The sequence below is a fragment of the Sarcophilus harrisii genome, chromosome 3, assembly GCF_902635505.1.
Source record: "Sarcophilus harrisii chromosome 3, mSarHar1.11, whole genome shotgun sequence".
NCBI classification, from domain to species: Eukaryota; Metazoa; Chordata; class Mammalia; order Dasyuromorphia; family Dasyuridae; genus Sarcophilus; species Sarcophilus harrisii.
Window position 1 is genome coordinate 516,092,489 of NC_045428.1, and position 21,009 is coordinate 516,113,497.

The following is a 21,009-nucleotide window of genomic DNA, read 5'->3' on the forward strand; positions in this document are numbered from 1 at the left end:
AGCATTGAAAGATTCTTTTAAGTCAACTTGGGATTTGTCATTGCTTTCCTTCTCAGTGGTATTTCTAAAAAATTAATCTGAAAACGGTACAAAATACAATTTACTTTGTTGCTTGTATTATATGACATTTTCAAACTAAACAATCATAGAATTGTTTGTAAACTTCCTGGGCAGAGATTCAAATATTGGGAACTGGCATTGTTCTTGATAAAGGACAGTGGGAATTACCTTCCTGGATCTGATAGGAGCTTTGGCTTATTATGAATAACTTACTAAGCTCCAAAAATGAAATCACCTATAAATTGGGACATTGGAGCACTAAACTATAATTATTTAGGAAGATGAAGAATGCTTTCTTTAGTTGAGGAAAAAAATCAGTCTCTGCCCTCAAAGGCTTGTATTCTAGTAGGAAGAACTGAGTTCATTTGTCATTAATTTCATTGCCAAATCAAGGTTTCCCCAGTCCTTTGGGCAAGAGAAAGAACAATAAGAATGCTGCAACCAGTTCCAACCCCATCATAGTATTGGGAAAACATATTCTCTACTGCTTTGCTAAACTCATATAGGTAACTGAACAGTGAAATGATTTCTATTATGGGGGAATTAAAAGTACAGAAAATTCAATCATAATCATGCCTGGACTGGGTTAAGGACATCATAGAATTTATCTGAATTTTGTAAAAGAAAAATGTCCTAGATGTTAAATTCCTTCTGTACTACCCTTCCTTGGGCCTTCCTTTAATGGCTTGTGGTCCTTATTAGTCATGTACTTTCCTGTACTACAACTGCAGAGTTGGGTAGAATTACATTGTATTAAAATAATTGAGATATGTTATGATAATGGCTTTTCTTTTAAGGAATGTGGTTTCACAGAATCTTGTCTTGATGTTATAGCTTTTGTGAATGCTTTTGTGAAGCTTTATCCCAACAATTGGTCATTATTGCTATCTCCCATTATTGAACATTTATAGTTCTATTGCTTGGAACAAACCAATGCCCTCCAGAATGAAGGTTGAACAAACATTGTACCCAAGAAGCTCAGTCTACTTGAGGAGGCCAGCTGTGTACGCAAAATGCATAAAAAGTTAATGAATAATGCAAGACAATATAAAAGTTGGATACAATTCTAATTCCTTCATTTACATAGAAATAGTAAAGAAGAAAGAACATTAGATTTATAATAAAAATAACTAGATTTTATTCTTCTCCTTCCTATTTATTGTATTGTGATTTTGTGCACCTTGTTATAAAACCACAAAGAGTGATTTCAGATAAGTCATTTGAGATTTTTGAATCTCAGTTTTTTAATCTGTAAAGCAGGGATGATAAATGTAGTATTTGACTCACAAATGTCATTGTGAAGAAAGTAACCTGTAACTCTTAAAGTACTAATAGAAATGAGAGTGGTTACTACCACAACAATCACTAATACTCTTTCTCCTCTTATATATGAGTCTTTTCTCTCTAATAGTGCTGATACCTCCATAGTAGAGACAACAATATTTGATCTATATTCTCCATAATACATCAGTCAATGCTATTTCACAGGATATCAAAGTTTGGAAAGGATTTAGATAACAGACAATTTGGTGCAATCCTTTCATTGTACAGATGAGGAAAAAGGCCCATGGGGGGGGGGGGGAATGACTTGTTTAAGGTCACAGGACTGGTAGGTATTAAATAAAAACTTTTTAACTGACTCCAATCCTTCCAGGTTACTTCTTAGACTTATAAGAGATAGACAGTCAGACACCCTCTGGGAACCCACCTCTAGGCACCCATGTGACAAAGAGGAGGTGCTGCATTAGAACACTGATCTAACTTTTAGATAATTTAGACAGCAATACATTTAAATAATTCATTTACTATTATTAATCTGTTAGCCTTAATTACTTATTAAATACTTTATATAATTTTATTGCATAATTTGTCACCTTCTTGTTCATATTATAGAATCCAGACTTAATATTATATGAATTGATGGTGAACACATTCCCTTCATCATCCCTTTCCATAATTTGTCCTCCAGGAGTAAAATAAATTCTTTAAGAGTAAGGGCTATATATTATTTTATTTTCCTATATAAAATACACATACTTCTGGATATTACAAAGGGGTGTGTTTAGTTTTTCATTCAGATAATTTCTAATGACAGTTTTTTATAAGACAGATATCAAATATTTTGTATCCTCAGCCACAATTAATGTAACTAACAAGATATTCTATGCTCTGATATCTTTAATAGGAAAGAATGCTATTTTGATTGAGTTATACAATCAGTCAAATCTCTAAATTAGGCATGAACAGATCATAGCAACCTTTAGGGATTCAATCAATCAGGGATAGTAATTAGGTATAAGTAGCTTACTTAATCAAGTTGGGAAGGATAAAGTCATATGATGAAATGTTTTGGGGACAGTTGAAAAAATAAACTATAGCTTTGTATAGTTTATATCAGAAATTCAGATTCTAATAGAAACATTTCATCAGCCACCCTGGGAGTACTTTAAGAATGCAATATTTTTAGGTCCATATAAGAGGGCAGGGAATGTGGTATGAAAGATTGAATGCAGATCCCTCTTCATTGACATGTCAATGAGACAAGACTGGTAACAGTTCATTCAGCTAGGAGCTGAAAGAGAACCAACTAGATAGGAAGAAGAGAAAGAGGTTCAGAGATTTTTGTCCCATTTGAGGCAGGCAGAAGTAAAACTTCATGTTTTACAAGGGCCTTGATACTTGTAGCACAGTATACAGCACACCCAGTTTAGGAAGACTTAATGAGGTTTAAAAGCAGAGAAAAAAGGACTTTTATTCAACTAGAACCTTTTTTCCACATAGACTTTTTAAGCTTGAATTCATATTTTCATGTACTCTCTATCTTCTTGTGGAAGACTGTCCGCCAGATTATTGGGAGAATATTGCATACTAAATATTCTTATTATACCATGTTAGTAAATGGTACCACTAAAAAGCTTATTAATTCTCATTGGATAATTGATATGGACTAAGTATACCAGTTTTTTTTGGGGGGGGGGTGTAATGGTTCCTGAATGATAATACAAAATGATATTACACCCTAATTCTTCAGGATTACTTCTTAGACTTATATGAGACAAAGAGTTAGCCACCTCTGGGAACCCATCTCTAGGCACCCACTTGACAATGTGAAGAGTTGTTACATTAGAACACTAGAAATGATCTAACCTTGAGGCCATTTGGATAGCAATACATACAAATAATTCATTCTCTATTATCAATCTATTAGCCTTAATTACTTATTAAATAATTCATATCATTCTATTGCATGTCACATTTGTATTCATATTATAGAATTCAGGTTCAGTATTGTGTGAATTGATGATGAACAAGATTCCCTCTATCATCCCTTTGCACAGTTGTCTTCCAGGAGAAAATTAAGCTCTTTAAGAATGGGGTTATGTATCATTTTTTATTCTTACTCTAAGCACCCAACATATTACTTTACAAATATTCTTCTCCAGGCTGCACTCCAAGCTGCTTTTAAAAACATGTCCCAGCAAACTCTTTATCATGAAGATTACTCCAGCTCTGGAATCCCAAAATATTTTCTGCACCTCTGAATGATGCAGTGTTTTAGTGCTCTGTAGATTCAAAAGACTTGCCCTGTGTCCGTATCTTGCCTCTGTTATTCGTTAACTCTCTCCCTTCTCATTTTCAGTAAAATAGTGATAATATTTGTCCTTCTAGCCTCATGAAGAGGTTGGGAGATCAGCACCTAGTAAACTTTGCATAAGCTATTCATAAAGATCATAAAACAGTAAAAAAGTTTCTGTGTGAACAGGGAAAATGCATTGCCTTTAGTCATTTCAGGGGATGAGCTATCATCCATTAATTCTAGCATTCTGAGATACAGATGCACCTATTACTACACTAAAAGCAAAGAATAATGTTATATGATTAATGGGAATACTATAGCTAGACATAATTCATTTAACAAATATTTATTATGTACCAATATTTATAGAAGGGGAAGGCAATAATTTATTAAGCACCTACCAAGTGAAAGTACTATGTTAAGTGCTTTATAAATATTAGCTCATTTGATCCTCACAACTCTGTGAGGTATGTGCTATTAGGTGAAGGAAATGGAACAAACATTTATCTAGCATCTAATGTGTGATAAGAACTAAATTTTCTACAATCTGAATATGCCAAAATGCCTCAATTGTATAAAGAATACATCATTATCAATTTGGTGATTATTGAATAAGATAATTAAATTTGTTCTGCCTTTATTGATTATCTTAAAGACCTTAACCCAGTTTTGACCTTATGGTTTATTTATACAATTGAAGAACTTTGACACTTTATTTTTGCTCCACGGTAAATTCTCATTCTATGTCTTTTTGTATGTATTATATATATATCCTTGTCTTCATAGGATTTTTACTGATATAAAGTGTGAATGTGGTATGATTATTTTGGATTCATGGGTTATGTTAAAACAAATGAGTGAAATGTATGGCTCTTACCAGCTCTGCCACTTTCCGGTGTTGAGAAAAATTAATTTCAGTCACCTCTCTTGATTATTTTGTAGTTCATTATATTAAAGATGCACAACTATCTGTTCCACACTTGAACCAGCTTGTGTTTTAATTGTTTTATGTTCCTGTAGCCAAAGAGATGTCCAGATAGTGTCCTCATTCTCTTTCTTTGGATTTTCTCCCTCCCTTCTGGTTTCACTTCTTCTTAAGCACTTGTAGTACATTTTTGATAGATATTGAACTGTTTGTTTTGGTTTTTGTACTACTTTGACTTCTTATTATCAACTTAAAGTTCAGCTTTCACTTTTATTTATTGAGAAAATCCAGAATTTCTAATACAATTTGATTTCTCAATCCTTCCTTTCATGGCAGTTTTTATTCCTTTTAATTGGATTCTCAAGTTTTCTATTGCACATTTTGCCTGATGTTGTGGTTCTTAAACTTTTCTATATTTCTTACTTGGAACCAAGAGTAGTATAAACAGAAAGCAGTATGAAGTCCTTGGATGTAATGGGTAAGAACTGCTTCAAGCTTTATTATTACAAAGTTTTGACACATATGAAAAGTGCTTATCTCTTCAGTCCGTTTCATGTACATTTATGGATAATTTGTATGTAGAGGGTTACTAGGAAATAGCATCTATTGCCATTGATATCTAGCACTAGTATTTCTAATTTGTTTTAATGATGAATTTGTAAAATATTTTGAAAACTACTTCAATCTAATTTTTTCTTTGTGTTCCTATATATTTTACTTTATGCATTTAAAAACATTATCTTGAGATGGGGTCCATGGGCTTGATCATAAGGAGTCTATGACAAAATGGTTAAGACTACTTGCTTTAGCATGAAAGAAAACTATAGGAATGACTCCTCTATAGGAGCTACTCTTGAGTAAAAGTGATCTCAAACATCCAGGAGATTATGGAGAATTACATACAGTATAGAATATGAGAAAATGGTTCTCAAACTTGAAAGAACCTACCAAATTAAAACAAACTCAAAAACCAGCATGAAAAGCTACATGGTATTATTTTTGGAAGATTTTTCTAAACACAGATTTCCTCATGACTTAACAGAAAAGAAAAAAAAAGTGTAACTGTGTGTATGTATGTCTATATATATGTATATACATGCATTATTATAAAAGTCAACCAATGGGTCTACTCTAATATGTGCTAAGTTCATGCCATAACCAGGAATGTACTTCTCCATTTCTATATTTCTACATCAAAACACAATTGGGAAATGGTTTAGAACCCAAGGCTGTTGACTGTATTAGTAGTCAGTTCCTGCTTCTTCTCACAAATTCCCAGAATGCTGACTTAGATATTCTTGTAGAAGTTTTTCCCCCAATAACTCCTTTTTGAAAACATACATCCGTGCAAGTTAGCAATTTTTAAACTCATGCAACACATCCATGTTCAAGAAGGTACAATTCCTGGGAAGACTCCAGGTAGTGGATGAACCATTACCAAGACACATGCGCAGCTCAGTGACAGGTACACTAGACAAAACACACAGAAAGGAAAGGAGCTGCAAATCCACAGGAATCAGAGGAAGGCTAGCTCATCTCATTTTAGTCCTGGGAACACATCTTCATCCCTACCTACTCATTGGCTTGCAATAGCAATGGTCATGGAGCATCAGACTCAGGCAGACTGGCTTGGAGGCTATTAATCATTGGCTATTGTATTAGTCTACACAGGGGTCAACTTGGGTGGGATATGAAATCCCAGAAATCTCTTCCTATTTCCAATCTCCAATGCAGGGCATCTCTTAGGTCATACCCCTGGGGGTCACACTTAAGCATGCAAAGCACACTACTCTGGATAAGAACAGCACCTTGCACAAGAAGTTTTTATGAATTAAAATGAATATGGCCCCGAGAGGCTTTGTGAACCAAACAGACATAAAGAATCAATGGTGCCTGAAGATGCTAGACATACTGGATGGGAAGCACAGTTAGTACAGACTGAGGATCTGGGCTTGGGCCCAGCCCACTGGCTCCTCTTGCTCACAGACATTCCACACTGCCTCGGTCACTTACTGTTTGCTTACCTGCTCATGGTTGCTCGCCCACCATTCCCCATACTTTCTTTGGGGGTGAAACACTCTATTTCCGACTTGTTCTGGGCCAGTCTCCTGCCTTTGTACCTAATGAATCATGACAACGACAGGAGCAAAGAGAAAGAGGTAATTGTGTGCTGGGCGACTGTGTAGTGGAAGAGCCAATGTGAAGAGGGATACTTGGAAGAGGGCCCAGAATCAAGGCTTTCTAAAGGCCCCAATTATCCCATGTAAAAGTCCACAGTCCTAGAACACAGCAGGAAAGCTCAGCTCAGTTCTCTTCTCATTCTATCACTCTCAGATATCTTTTTATATTATGTAAATATTTATTAAGTACTTGAAGGCATCGTATCTTGATTATTTGTTTTTTGATAGACCCTGTAATTTATATTATTTCTATTTGGTTAAAACCTAATTAAATAAATCTAATTTCAGTATCTCTCACTAATTACCAAAAACAAAAAAAAATCATTAATCCACATTTCTTGGTCTACTGCCTTGTATGGGGTATTATATTGGGCACTTGGAACACAATGAGGTTTAAGATAGTTCCCTGCCCAAACCTTCATGCACCTGAAACTTAGCTGGTAGTTTAGAAATATCCAAACTATATTGTAGGTCTTTCCATATAAAAATACTTTATAAAGATCCTTAGAAGATATTAAGGATGTCAGTTTTTTTTTTTTTTTGTTGTTGTTGTTTGCTGTACAAAAAGAATCAGATTCTGAAATATTGTACAATTAGCCTGTGAAGGAAATCAAAAATGCAGGTGGGCAAAAATATTGGGATTGGGAATTCAATGTAATGGTTCTTAGTCATCTCTCAGACTTCTTTCGCTGGGCATAGTTGGTTCAGTTCATTACTGCAAGGATGTCATTTCTAAGACAATCTAAAACATTAAAAAAATTGTTATAGCAGTGATCATGTTAGCTTTTGAAGGCATATCAGACTCAATACAGACAGGTTTGAAGGCTGTCATTTAAATTTTTTAGATGTGGTCACAATGAACATCAGAGATGTTTCACTGGTATGGAGATTCTTTCCTATTGATTTTATTTTTGTGGCACCTCCTATTGATATTGAGAGAAACCTTTTTGAAACAGAAAAAGGATTTGAACCAAGGTTTTCACAACTTTAACCCTGGTACAATATTCACTACATCAGAAGGGTCAAACATGCCAGCCATGAGCCTCATGCAGATTATAACTCTCTCAGAGGGGATTGGCATTAAAATGTAATCAGGAACTTAAATTTATTAAAGTATAATTGGGAAATATTTAACAAAGAAAAATAAATCCCCCCAAAAACATTAGATTTTAAAACTAACTCAATAGGCAGACCTGAATGATGATTTAGTGGCTTTATTTATTTCATTTCACAGAAATGAAGTGACTTACTTAAGATCACGTAGAGCTGTGATCTGGCTGAGACCATGAGCAAGTCATTTTCCTTCTCTCAGAGTTGGAAGCGACTGCCTGGTCCAATTCCTTACCTCAAGTGATTATCTGGTCCAATTTTCTACCTTCAGGGAGACAAAAAGTATTATTTTTGCTACTTTATACATGAGGCCAACAAGATCTCAAGTGCTTAAGTAAAATCCACAGGATCAAGTATAAGAAAGAGGCAGAGACAGTATTGGAATCTAGATTTTCTGAATCCTAGCTTTCAAGCTTTCAAGATGCCTTCAAATGGAAATGGAGCTAATGTGGGTCTCCAACGCAATGTGAGTTTCTAATGAAGCAAGAAGTTCTTTTATTATGGGACCTTTCCTTTATCTCTTATATGCAAAACAAGGTTAGGGATCCAGTAAAGTTTGATTGAAAAACTCATTTGTGTCTTCAGATAAGCTATAGTTTGGCTGACTATGAATCAGTAATAGCTAACTAATATTGGTTGTATATTTAGATAATCCAGTTTCCATTCATCCATTCTCACTGTTCAAGGAAATAGCTGCAAGTTGTTTTCTGTGCTCATGAATTTTTGACTTTGATTTACCTGGAGGAAAGATTAGACTATTAGTTGATTATTTATAGTTTTAAATACAGTGAAAGAGCAGAGTAATTTTCCTCCAAAGGGGGTGGATTTACTTTGTTGTTATTCTCCAAAGCACCTACTCCAAAGACAATGAGTTATTATACAAACAATAATTCCATTATCATTGAAATATCCATGGAGAATATAACCAGTTATGTAAATGTGGTAGAAACCCTGGATTGGGATTCAGAAGACCTGGACTTGAATTTAGGGCCTGCTATTACACAAGAAAGATTTTGGGCTTCTGCATCTATAAAATGGGAATAATAATATCTGTGCTATATATAAATCTTGCAAGTTCTTCTGAATATCAAGTGAGATCATAGGCACAAAAGTTTAGAGATAAGAGGGAGCTAAAAGTTTATCTGGTCCAATCCCCTTATTTTGTAAATGAAGAAACTGAGACCCAGACAATCTAAGTGATTTGTCCAATAGGTAGTAAGTGGCAAATTTCAGATTCACACCCATATTCATTGATTCTAAATCCCGTTTCCCACATAAAATGTTCTGTAAAACTAAAAAAATGTGGAATGTAAGCTTCTTAAGGGCATGGATAGATATTTTATTTTTGTATTCTCCACATTTTTCAGAGTGCCTTGTGCATAATAGTTCCTCAATAAATATTTGCTGACTTGAATTTAGTTAGATTTTATATGCATTTTCCATTCTGTACATCTGTGATAATTTATGACAGGATTGAGTAGCTTATAGAACATATTCTGCATGATGTTAGTGGACAATCTGCCTATGGGGATCACACATTATTTTTTCATAGCCATAGTTGGAGACCAATTCTTGTTTAGGGAATGTGATTTAAATATCCAGGAATCCCCTTCAATTTGCTACCTTATTTACATGTTCCATTACCTTTTGGTTGAGACTATGCCTTTCCTTTTATAAGGAGGACTAAGATTTAAAATGAAAATCCCCAAAAGAGGGATCATATTGACTTCAACTAATATTTTACAATTTAAGAACAGATTCCTTTGAAGAAATAAATTTTTTTCAGGTGTGAAAAATGGGAAAGGAGAACAGAGCAAGACAGGATAGCACAAAGGGCTGGAATATTTAAAGATGGGAAGGCCATTTTGGAGGATAGGGTCTTAGAAAGGGCAAGCTGAGAAAACCAAAGATCTTTGTCCACTTCACAATTTTCTCTAAGGGGTTGTCCTGCTCAAACACTCACTGAAAATATACGTTCCAATAATAGCTAAAGTGAGATGTATTGTGTTATGTGATAGTTCAGTAAATACCTCCATAGTGAGACATGTTCATTTGTGATTGCTATTGTAATTTTATCATTGTAATATATGTATTATTATGTCATTATTATTATTACTACTAATATAAGAATGTTGGTGCTAATGATGGTAACAATGATGACATAGCAGTGCATAGTATATTATACTAGATACTGGATGAAAAAATGAGGAAACTCATTTTGGGTTTTAACCCTGACTTGTTTATTCATGAGCAAATTACTTCAGCCAAGTCTCTATTTCCTTATCTGAAATAATGAATAATTTGAAATAAACAAATCACTTCTGGGTCTCAGTTTCTTCATCTACAAAATAAGGGGGTTGGACCAGATAAACTTTTAGCTACCTCTTATCTCTAAACTTTTGTGCCTATGATCTCACATGATATTCAGAAGAACTTGTAAGATTAATATGTTAATGAATCATGTATCACCAGCCTCACAAATTTCTTGTAAGAAAAGGACTTTGAAAACCTTAAAAACTATACAAATTACATTATTTACTAAGAGTGATAAAATGGAGTCAAAAAACCTAGGTCACTTATGTGATCTGAGTGAGTATTTTTTCAAGGCACTTCAATGTCTTTCATTTCTGGTGTCTTCTTTTAGAAAATGAGAAAATTGGACTAGATGATTCTTAAGCTCTTTTTAGGCACTAAATCTATGTTGCTGAAATCTATGAGAGCAATGATAATGCAGGCAGAGATCTACATTGGTAAAAGGACTTTCATCATTGAGGATTACTATTATCAGTGAAATAATTCTTCTAGTCCAAAACAACAATATGAACTCATATTCATATAGCAATTTGTCTTCTTGGTGATCCTGTGAAGTAAATAGCATTTTATAGTACTCTGTTCAGTTGGATCTGGTTGTTGTCCATGGTTCTCACAGAGGGTCAAAATGATATTATTATGTTAGAATCAAGTGAGTGTGTCCAACTATGGCTGATTAGACAAAGAGGAGCTTGAGATGTTCTACCACAGGCTGGACACAAATAATTGCTATGGTCATTAGGGTTGGATTCTCTAGCAGAATTAGCCTTGAACAAGTTTTTGCATATTTTTTAGTGTTTTAGCTATAGGGTGGGATACCCACCTGAGGTAATCAAGTCTGGTTGGGTAAGCAATTTTAGGGGAACCTTTTTTAGTTCTTTCCTCACATTTCAATCTATAAACAGCTGATCAGATCCAAAGGCTGCTGAATCCCACTGCCGCTTCCAGTGAGAAGATGACCCCATGGCTTGGGCTACCTATGTGCAAGATTGTGATTACAGCTCCCAATGTATACACACTTGCTGTTTTGTCTGGGAGTTATTTCTCTATCCATTTGAAAATCACAGTGAGACTGTTTTGACTTGTTCAATCATATTGGAAAACATTTGGGAGCAAGTAAGCTCTCTGAGGGTAGGGATTATTTAAAATTTTTGTCTTTTTATATCTAGTTACTTTTATTGTGACTCGCACTTGGTAGATGATTAATATGTGTTTTTTGAATCAGAAAAAAAATGAAGGGGATGCTTAAAAAGTAAGCATAAAGAAAAAATGAAAAATTGTTTGGAACATTGCTATGGGAATTGAATATAAGATTTTAAGTGATTTATCATAAATCATGATCACAGAGGAGGGGGAATGATAATTTAAGTTTGTGTTTGATTATAAAACTTTATTTGATCAGGATTATATCCTAGAGGAGTCAGGCTAAAGATGTAAACAATTGTATTTCTTTCAGCAAACTCCACACCACTATTATCATTCCTATGTGCATATACACTCTGTGCTGTTAATGAGTAAAAGAATGAAGGAACTGAGAGAATCTGCAGGAAAAACAATTCCCTTCTGGCAAAGAAGATGCAGAGATTTCATGTTCCTGGATCAAGAAAGTAAAGTCAAAGATAAGATTTTTTTTTTTTTTATAGGAGCAATTAGAACTAACAGCAGGATATTAATGTTGATAGCAGTAGAAAGCATCCTTAGAGTTTTTAATGTCTAAAATATGATTTAGAATGAGTAGTGTTAGATGGACCTGTTCATATGAGCTAGAAGGCTTCAGGCACTCAGAAAATATCCAGGGTGAGTGAAGGCTTACTATTTTTTCTTAATCTGGTATGAAATATTAGAAATAGCTATTGTCAGATAACTTGCTGTCTTGGGTAGAGGAGAGGGGTAGAGAGAGGGGAAAAAATTGAAACACAAGGTTTTGCAAAGATGAATGTTGAAAACTATCCTTGCATGTATTTGGAATAATAAAATATGTATCAAGAGATTAAAAACCCCAATAAATTGTGTTTCTTACTTTTTTTTTTTTTTTTTTTCTGCTGAGGCATTTGGGATTAAGTGACATGCCCAGGATTACACAGCCAGGAAGTATTAAGTGTGTGAGACCAAATTTGAACTCAGGTCTTCCTGACTTCAGAGCTGGTGTTTTATCCACTGTACCACCTACCTGCCCCATAAACTGTGTTTCTTACAAAAAGTAATAACTATTGTTTGATAATTGAAGCTCAGTAAGTTACATAAATTGTGAGTAGATATTCTTTAAACACTGAAATCTCTCATAAGTAGTAACTTTAAAAAAGATGAATAATTATGTTGTTTTAATAGTTATATTTTATAGAGAGATTTGTATAAATTCATGTTTTTCCCCCAAGTTTTCCTCATCTGGAGAAAGCTTAGACAGTTGGGCCATTACAATTTAGTGGTAATAATAAGATGGGAATGTGGTCAGGTGAAAATAATACTGAATTTGGAATCACAGGACCTTGATGAATTCCAGGCCTGACTTTTTTTTTTTAATCTATGTGATTTGGGGTAATTCACCAAGCCCTTAATTTTCACATCTTAAAATGAGTCAGGTTGAATGAGATGATGTCTTCGATCCTTTCCAATACTAAATCTATAAGCCTCTGACTAAATCATACTTAAAGAGTAATATATGAATCACAAAATGATTTATTTACTTTATCTTAGTTGAACCACAAAATAGTATGTGTATAATCTTGAAATGTGTTTAAAATGATTTATACATATAATCTATATCAGATTGCTTGCTGTCGGGAGGCAGAAGGTAACAGAGTAAGGGAAGAAAAAAATCTGGAAATCAACATCTTACATAAATGAATGTTGACTCCCATGTTTTTTCCTTTTTGCTCTGATTTTTCTCTCTCAAAATGATTCATAAAGCAATGTGTATTAAAATAAATAAAATTACTACAATAAAAATGAATGTTGAAAACTGTCTTTACGTGTAATTAGAAAAATAAAGTATTCTGAATTTTTTTTTTTAAAAGCAGTTTCAGTATGATAAATACAGAGGTGGATCTTAGAGACCATCTAGTATAATGACTTCATTTTATAGATGAAGAATCACGTCCCTAATCATATAAGTAGCTAAGTAACAGAGATGAAATTTGAGCTCAAGTTCTCAGACTAAATATATTTTCACTAAATCATATGTAATTATCCCTTCTTTATATGAAGAAATGGAGAGATCACATATTAAATAGTCAAGCCAGGGCTCAAATCCAGTCTTATTCCAAAATCTATAAGATGAGCATGATCATGACTATGCTACCTAAGTCACAGGTTTGTCCTGAGGATTAAATGTAATATTTGACAATAATTGCATACCCACTTATTAAGTACATTCTTTGTGCAAGACCTTGGGCAAGGCAGTGGGAATAAAAAGCTGAAAATGTATATATCTGCATATATGTGTATATATGTGTGTTTATGCACACATACACATATATACATATATTTTATAGATATGTGTATATACATACATGTATATATGTGCATATATATTTATATACACATTTATATAACTGTATGTATAAGGTAAATTTTGTTTTGTAATGGTCTGTAGTAAACTAGGAAGTTGCCTTTTCTTTTTTTTTTCATAATTATAACTTTTTATTGACAGAACCCATGCCTGGGTAATTTTTTACAACATTATCCCTTGCACTCACTTCTGTTCCGATTTTTCCCCTTCCTCCCTCCAGCCCCTCCCCCAGATGGCAGGCAGAGCTATACATGTTAAATATGTCACAGTATATCCTAGATACAATAGATGTGTGCAGAACTGAACAGTTCTCTTGTTGCACAGGGAGAATTGTATTCAGAAGGTAAAAATAACCTAGGAAGAAAAAACAAAATGCAAACAGTTTACATTCATTTCCCAGTGGTCTTTCTTTGGGTGTAGCTGCTTCTGTCCATCTTTAATCAATTGAAACTGAGTTAGATCTCTTTGTCCAAGAAATCCAGGAAGTTGCCTTTTCAAATCACCTCCTAATCTCCCAAAGATCTTGGAAGTATGATTTACCTTCTGCCAGTTAATACAGTTCCACAGGCCTTTCAACTCTGTTCAACAGGTCCTTTTGTCCATCAGAGAAAGGATTAAAAACACAAATACTGGTGTGTGGGTTACAGCATGATATTAAAGGGAAGACAACCCAGCATCAGATTGGTAGTATTCATACAGCAATTAGAATGTAGAGTTGGAGAGGCCAATGGAAACAGTGATTCACTCATAACTTTCAAAGGCTTAGACCTTCCCAAATTTTAAGTCAGAGACCAGTTCTAGTCAAACTCAGGACAGTCTGCACAGCAGTAGTTTCAAATGAAAGGACCAGGGAGAGGATTTAACTAAATTCAGCTGTACAAAGAACCAAAGATTACCAGCCACTTCTGTTTCTTTAAAAACAAAAAAACCCTGCTCCATTTATAAATAAGTGAAATCATTGACCCTTTGCTCCAGAAGATCCTATGATCTCAAAGCTCAGAAAAGTGGTTTCATACAGTTGTAGTAATGTGCCAAAGGAAATGTCAGGCTGGAGATAAAAGGATGAGACTAATAAATAAATAGCTCAAGAAAGAATGTCCTGAGCCAATATTTATAAAAAAAAACTCTTGAAAATTTAACAGGGAATCTAATTTGTCTGCACTAAGAGAATGAGAAAGCACCTTTTTACAGGTGAATAGTCAGAAGTTTCAAGGACCTTAAAATCAACTAGATTTTAAGCTCATAGAACACAGGACCCATGTTTTATTAAATCAATTTTGCAAACATTTAAAGACATCTCCAAAGTGCAGAGTAATATGCTAAATCCTGGGGAAGATGCAAAGATCAATAAAACTAGGCTTTGTCCTCAAAAAGGATGTTATCTAACAGGAAGAAATGACAGTGTATTCTTGAATAATACTACAAAATTGAATTTTATGGATGCATGGAAAACTGTGGGAGGGAGGAAGGAAAAACTAGTTGGGAAGGATTTGTAGAATATGGCTCATGCAGTAGGATTTGAGAGTAGTTGGCAGCACTTTAACAGTAGAGATAGAATCTTCTGGGGACTGGTGAATTCTGGTTATGTGTATCGGTATGTGGAAAGGAGGTATATATATATATATATATATATATTTTTATTTTGGAAAAGGCTCTAATCTTTTTATCTTTTATCTCTCACACCAACTTGTACAATGGATTCCACACTGTAGATTAGCAAACAAGTGCTAACTCTGTTGTATTAAAATTTTATGGGTATATTCATATAGTTACAGGTGACCAATGACATTGACATCTCATTACTCCCTTCTTCTCCCAGAATAGTTTAAATGAGAAAGATTTACCTATTTCCATAAATACTGCATTCATCACCATGCTTATGCTGTTTGAGATCCCAGACTATAACAGTGAGAGTTGGAAAAAGTCCTGGAGATCATTTCATTATAGAATTCTAGAGTATTAGAGCTTAGAGGCAATAAAAGACCTTAGACATTATTGAATTCAGAGATTCTTACCTGGAATCCACAGGCTTCCAAAAAGTTTATGGATAGATTTTAGCAGGTTCATGAACATGGATGAAGATAAAAATAAATCTCTTTTTCACTAATCTTTGGTTTTCTTTATACTCCAATTCATTTTATTTTACACATTTAAAAACATTATTCAGGAAAGTGATCTTTAGGCTTTGCCACACTTCCAGTGCTCTATGTGACACAAAAAATTAAGAACCCTTGGCCTAAACTCATGCCTTCCTCATACATACATATATATATATATGTATATATACATATATATATATACACACATATATATACACAAACACATACACACACACAAGTGAGGAAAGAGGTCTACTGAAGTTATACGACTTGTCCAAGATTGAACAGTGTTCAATCAGCTATTGTGGAGTTAGAATTAGAATGCAGGTCTTCTGATGTCCAATCAACTGTACTTTCATTATGCCCTTTAGAAATAGATTTTAACTGGTATTAATAAAATGATTTTTCAAGTAAAGGTTCTAAACTTGTGGCTGCTTCCTAGACTTTTGTATCAGTCAGAACCTAGACTAGACATGCTTCATTTTGCTTATTCCCTTGCATGTATCATCACGAACTCTGAACAATCTAAACTTATTGGGCATTCTCCTTTCTTTTCTCATCTCCTGAACCCAGTTCTTGAACTATAGTCAAATCAACTCTCCCATTGCTTTTGGGAAGGAACTGTTTATCTATTTCCTTATGCCCTACCCATCATCCCTGTAACTTTCCAGAATGAAATAGCCCTGTCCAATTACTACTTCCCTATGTGATTTATCTTTGTCCATGTAAAATGTAAACTCCTTGAGGGCAGAGGAAATCTCTGGTTTTGTACATACCATGTGAAATTACATACATTACTAGTTTAATGCTTTTTCATTAATTTATTCATAAATTCCAAGTCTTTAACTAGTTGACTGATCTTGGACTAATCCCTTTTCTTTCTGAGAGTGCAAGTTCTTTAAAATTATTCCTCTAAAATGAATTTTTTTGGGGGATTATATGATCACATTCCATTCTGGTTTTTAAACTCTTATAAAAATAGTTTATATATCATTTTGGGGTTCTGAGATTTACATACATACACACACACACACACACACACACACACATATATATATATATATATTACATATATATATATATATGTAATGTATAATTACATATATATATATATGTAATTTATGTCATCTTCATATCAGCCTTGTGAGACAAATGGTACTACTATCTCCATCTTAGAGAAGAGTAAATGAGGAACAGGAAGCATAAATGATGAGTACAGGATTTTACAGCTAGTAAGTATATTAATAATATTTGTACCAAGCTCTTCATTACTATGGGCCCTAGAATTCTGAGTCCTATTCACTATACTATCTAGCTTTGTTGATGTTCATTTTTTTTCTTTTTAGTTTTATCAGACTCTTTTTGACCCCAGTTGATATTTTCTTGGCAAAAATACTGAAGTGGTTCTCCACTCATTTCACTATTGGGGAATCTGAAGCAAATTTGAACTCAGTGAGATGAGTTTCCTGACTCAAGGTCTGGTGCACTATCACTATGTCATCTACTTGCCTCTTATCAGATCATTTATTTTGAAAAACAAAATCAAAAAACAAGAAATAATTATGGTTTTAGGTCTGAAAGGGCCTAAGAATTCATTTAGTTAAAATCATATGATTTCAGCATTTTGAGTTGGTAAGGATCTCAAAAATCATCTCATCCTACTCCTTTATATTTAAAATATAAATAAAATTTATATTTAAAGAAAACTGAGGCATGGGAAGATCTAATGAAGTTCTCAGCTTCATGAAGGATTAGTGGCTGAGCAGAGAGTAGATCCTGGATGTTCAAATACCAAGTCCCTTGCTATTCACATTCTCATTTGATGACAATGACTGTGTAGGCATAATTTATTTCTTTATATAAACTATGAGTATGTTGCATTATTTTAAAGCTGACAATTTAATGAAGATAAATAGGCTTTAATCATAAACTCTAGATTAATATTCTATTGACAAAGAATTTTCTCTTGGTTTCAGAGAAATCCCAAAGGTTGTCAATTCCATTTGTAATGGGAACATATTTAAAAAGATGAATAATTTTAAGTAATTGCTTTTTTTGATGGAACTTTACTTCATTGTTACTCATTTTACCATCAATATTTTGTAATACAGACTTTTTAGTATCATCATTATGCTTTTGAAGTAAGCTTGTAGATTGAAACATGGGGAGAATATATAGAAGATAAACTGGCATTTGTTAAGACAACACTCCAACTACTTTCCTTTATTTCTAAGAGAGACCTGGAATCAGGAAAACCTGAGTTCAAATCTTAGCTATCATCATTATTATTGTTAATGTTATTATTATATGAACTTAGGTAAGTCATGATACCTTTCTGTAAGTCACATAATATCTTTAAGATCAAGTGAACCAATAATACTTCTAAGATTTCTTTTATCCCAAAAGCTTCAGACTTTCCCCAAAAGATATACAATTGCTCCTAAATTTCCTTCTTTTGATTGTGAGTTCCTCAGGGGCAGAAACTATCTTTTGCCTGTTCCTAGGGCAACAGTGGTTAAAGAGTGGATAGAGCCCTGGACTTAAGACAAAAAGATCTGAATTCAGGTTTGACCTCAGACACTTACTAATTGTGTGACTCTGGGCAAAACATTAGCTTTCATTTGCTTTAGTTGTTCATTTATAAAATGAGGACACAGTGGAGACGAAAATGGTAAACCACTCTAGGATCTTTGCCAAGAAAACTTTGTAGACTTTGTCCATTTGATCATGTAGAGTCTGACACAACTGAACAACAATAACAATTAAGAATGTAGTGGACCTGACACATAGTAAATACTTAATAAATATTTTTGGCTGATTACCATCACCTCAACCATAATTGTTTATATAGCTTGTTGGTCCATGGGACTCAGGTACTATGTTTGCCTCATTAGTCTATCTGTGGACCTGCAAAATGCTTCTATTCCTTCTGGATCATCAATCAGTCATGGAGAGTGAGGAAGGGAGACAGAGAAGGAAAAAAGTAATTCATTGTAGGGTAATGATTTCAAAATCAAATAGTAATGGGAGTCACCAATTCCTACTTAAGAATCCCTGAGAGTCACTTATTGACTTTGTTTTTAAAATGTTATGTTACCTATATTTATAGCATTTTTTGCTTATTTTGTGGAATATTTTCCAACAATATTTGTATCTGGCTTGGGTCTAGGTGACCTTGGCGTCCCTTCCAAGGACTTGATTTTTCTATGCATACTTGATTTACCTTGTTTGCTACTCTCTTGACTCCTTCAACTTTCTAGCTATATAGTCTGCTTCAACCTGAAAACAAACAACCAAAAATTTTTTGAACAAAAGGATGCTGGAAATCACCTAAGTTATATCTGAAATGAGGAAACCAAAATTGAGTGGAATTAGATCATCAGTTATGGAATCAGACAACCTGCATTCAAATTCTACCTCTAATATTTTATCCTTGTTTGACATTGGACAATCACTTTTCCTCAGCTCCCTTATCTGTAAAAGGAATAGTCATTAAAATCCTTTCCAGCTTGAAATCTATGATCCTACTAACTGTGTGACAATGATCAAATCACTTTGCCTCAATTTCCTCATTTGTGAAATAGAAATAGTTTTCTATTTTATATTACAGGGCAACTTGGAGAAAAAATGTTTTATAAACATGCAAGAACAGTATCTGATTATTATGAGAAAAGAACAGCTTTTAGATCTGACACTTGCTTCTATTTTAAGACACAATTTAAAAATTGATATCTTTTTTATATCACTTTCATCTTCAAGTATATGCTTCCCTTCCCAGAAAGCAATCCATTGTGACAAAGAAAAATAGAGAAAAAAAATAATTCAGCATGATTACATAATACATTCTTCAACCATAAATATATATATATATATATGTATGTATGTATGTATGTATGTATAAATATGTTCTTGAATCAGTCCCTACAAGAGAGGTGTGAGAAGAGGATATAAAATTTTGCTTAACTCACACAAACTTCCTAACTATAATTCATTTATAGATAATTTTGAGAAATCATTTTAATAGACAGTTTATAGATTGTCTCTGTCACTAAGGCCCAAGCCTCCACATATCCACCACTGTGTCTGGAATTCATCTTTGTATAGGATAGTAAAATTATACTGAATTCCTTTTTTCCTCCACTGAAAAGATCTGTTAATCTCTAGGCTTGTCTGGTTAAATAGTATTGATCTTCTGCATCTACAACATTTCAGGTATCTTCAAAGCTAATTTTTATCTCTACAGACATAGGTTAGAACTTGGAGGTGCAAACTAAGCATTATTTCTATCAGTGAAGGTACCTGTCACTACGAAGTCACTGTAGAAGCCTGCAAGGCTAGAGAACAATGGGCTGCAGTAGTGATCAGATTGGCTTTATATATCAAATAATTAAATATGTATAATTATATGAATATACATATGCATATATATTATACCATGAAGAGTTATAAAGTGATATCATCACCTTTCTCAGCTTAGATGCTACTTCTTCCAAGAATCAGTCATTCTTGATATTATCCCTCACTTCCACTCCTCAGGTTATTTCTTCCTTTTAAAATTTTCTGAAATCTTTGTCTGGATTTCTTCTTTTACTCCCATAGCATTCTACCTGTATCTATAGCTATTTGTTCTTATGTATAGTTCCACTCTTTGACTATAATCTCCTTGATGTCAAAGATTTGGGATTTTTCATCTTTGTATATTCAGTGTTTGGGGCAGTAATTTCCATATTTTCTTGTTCATTTGTTTCAGTCTTGAATGACTCATCATTTTACTATTTTGAGTTTTCTTGGCAAAGATATTGGAGTGCTTTGCCATGTCTTTCTCTAGATCATTTTACAGATAAAGAAACAGAGGCAAACAAGTTAGATGACTTGGTCAGGGTCACAGTGTCAGAGGCTGCATTTGACCTCAGGTCTTCCTGATTCTAGGGTCAATGATCTATCCATTAGACCATCTAATTGTCTATATAATAGATGCTTAATGACTTTTTAATACTGAAAAACTGCCATTGCTGTAATAATTTATTTTGGGATCATAGTCCACAAAATAAACAGCATATAGTGCCTAGCACAGGGTCTTATATATAAGGGTTGAACTGAATTGAACAAGACTGACAGAATCTGTAATTTGAAATAAGGGCTTGGAAAAAATGCTTTCTTAAAGGGAGGAATTCATGTCTTAGCCATACAATATGCTTGTTTTCTTTCTGTTGACAGAAAGCCATGTTCATGCAAATAAT

General features: G+C 33.8%; 1 protein-coding gene across 4 annotated transcripts in view; it reads right to left on the bottom strand.

The window, feature by feature from the left end:
- GRM5 (glutamate metabotropic receptor 5) overlaps positions 1-21,009 on the bottom strand; it is a 613,509-nt gene that overhangs the window by 11,200 nt on the left and 581,300 nt on the right. For 3 of the 4 annotated variants that reach the window (XM_031961904.1, XM_031961902.1, XM_031961903.1), the window contains one exon: positions 6,587-6,682. The exons of the other annotated variant lie outside the window; for it this stretch is intronic. In XM_031961904.1, the coding sequence (XP_031817764.1) occupies positions 6,587-6,682 (96 nt within the window). The remainder of the gene's footprint in view (positions 1-6,586; positions 6,683-21,009) is intronic. 4 annotated transcript variants of the gene reach the window in all.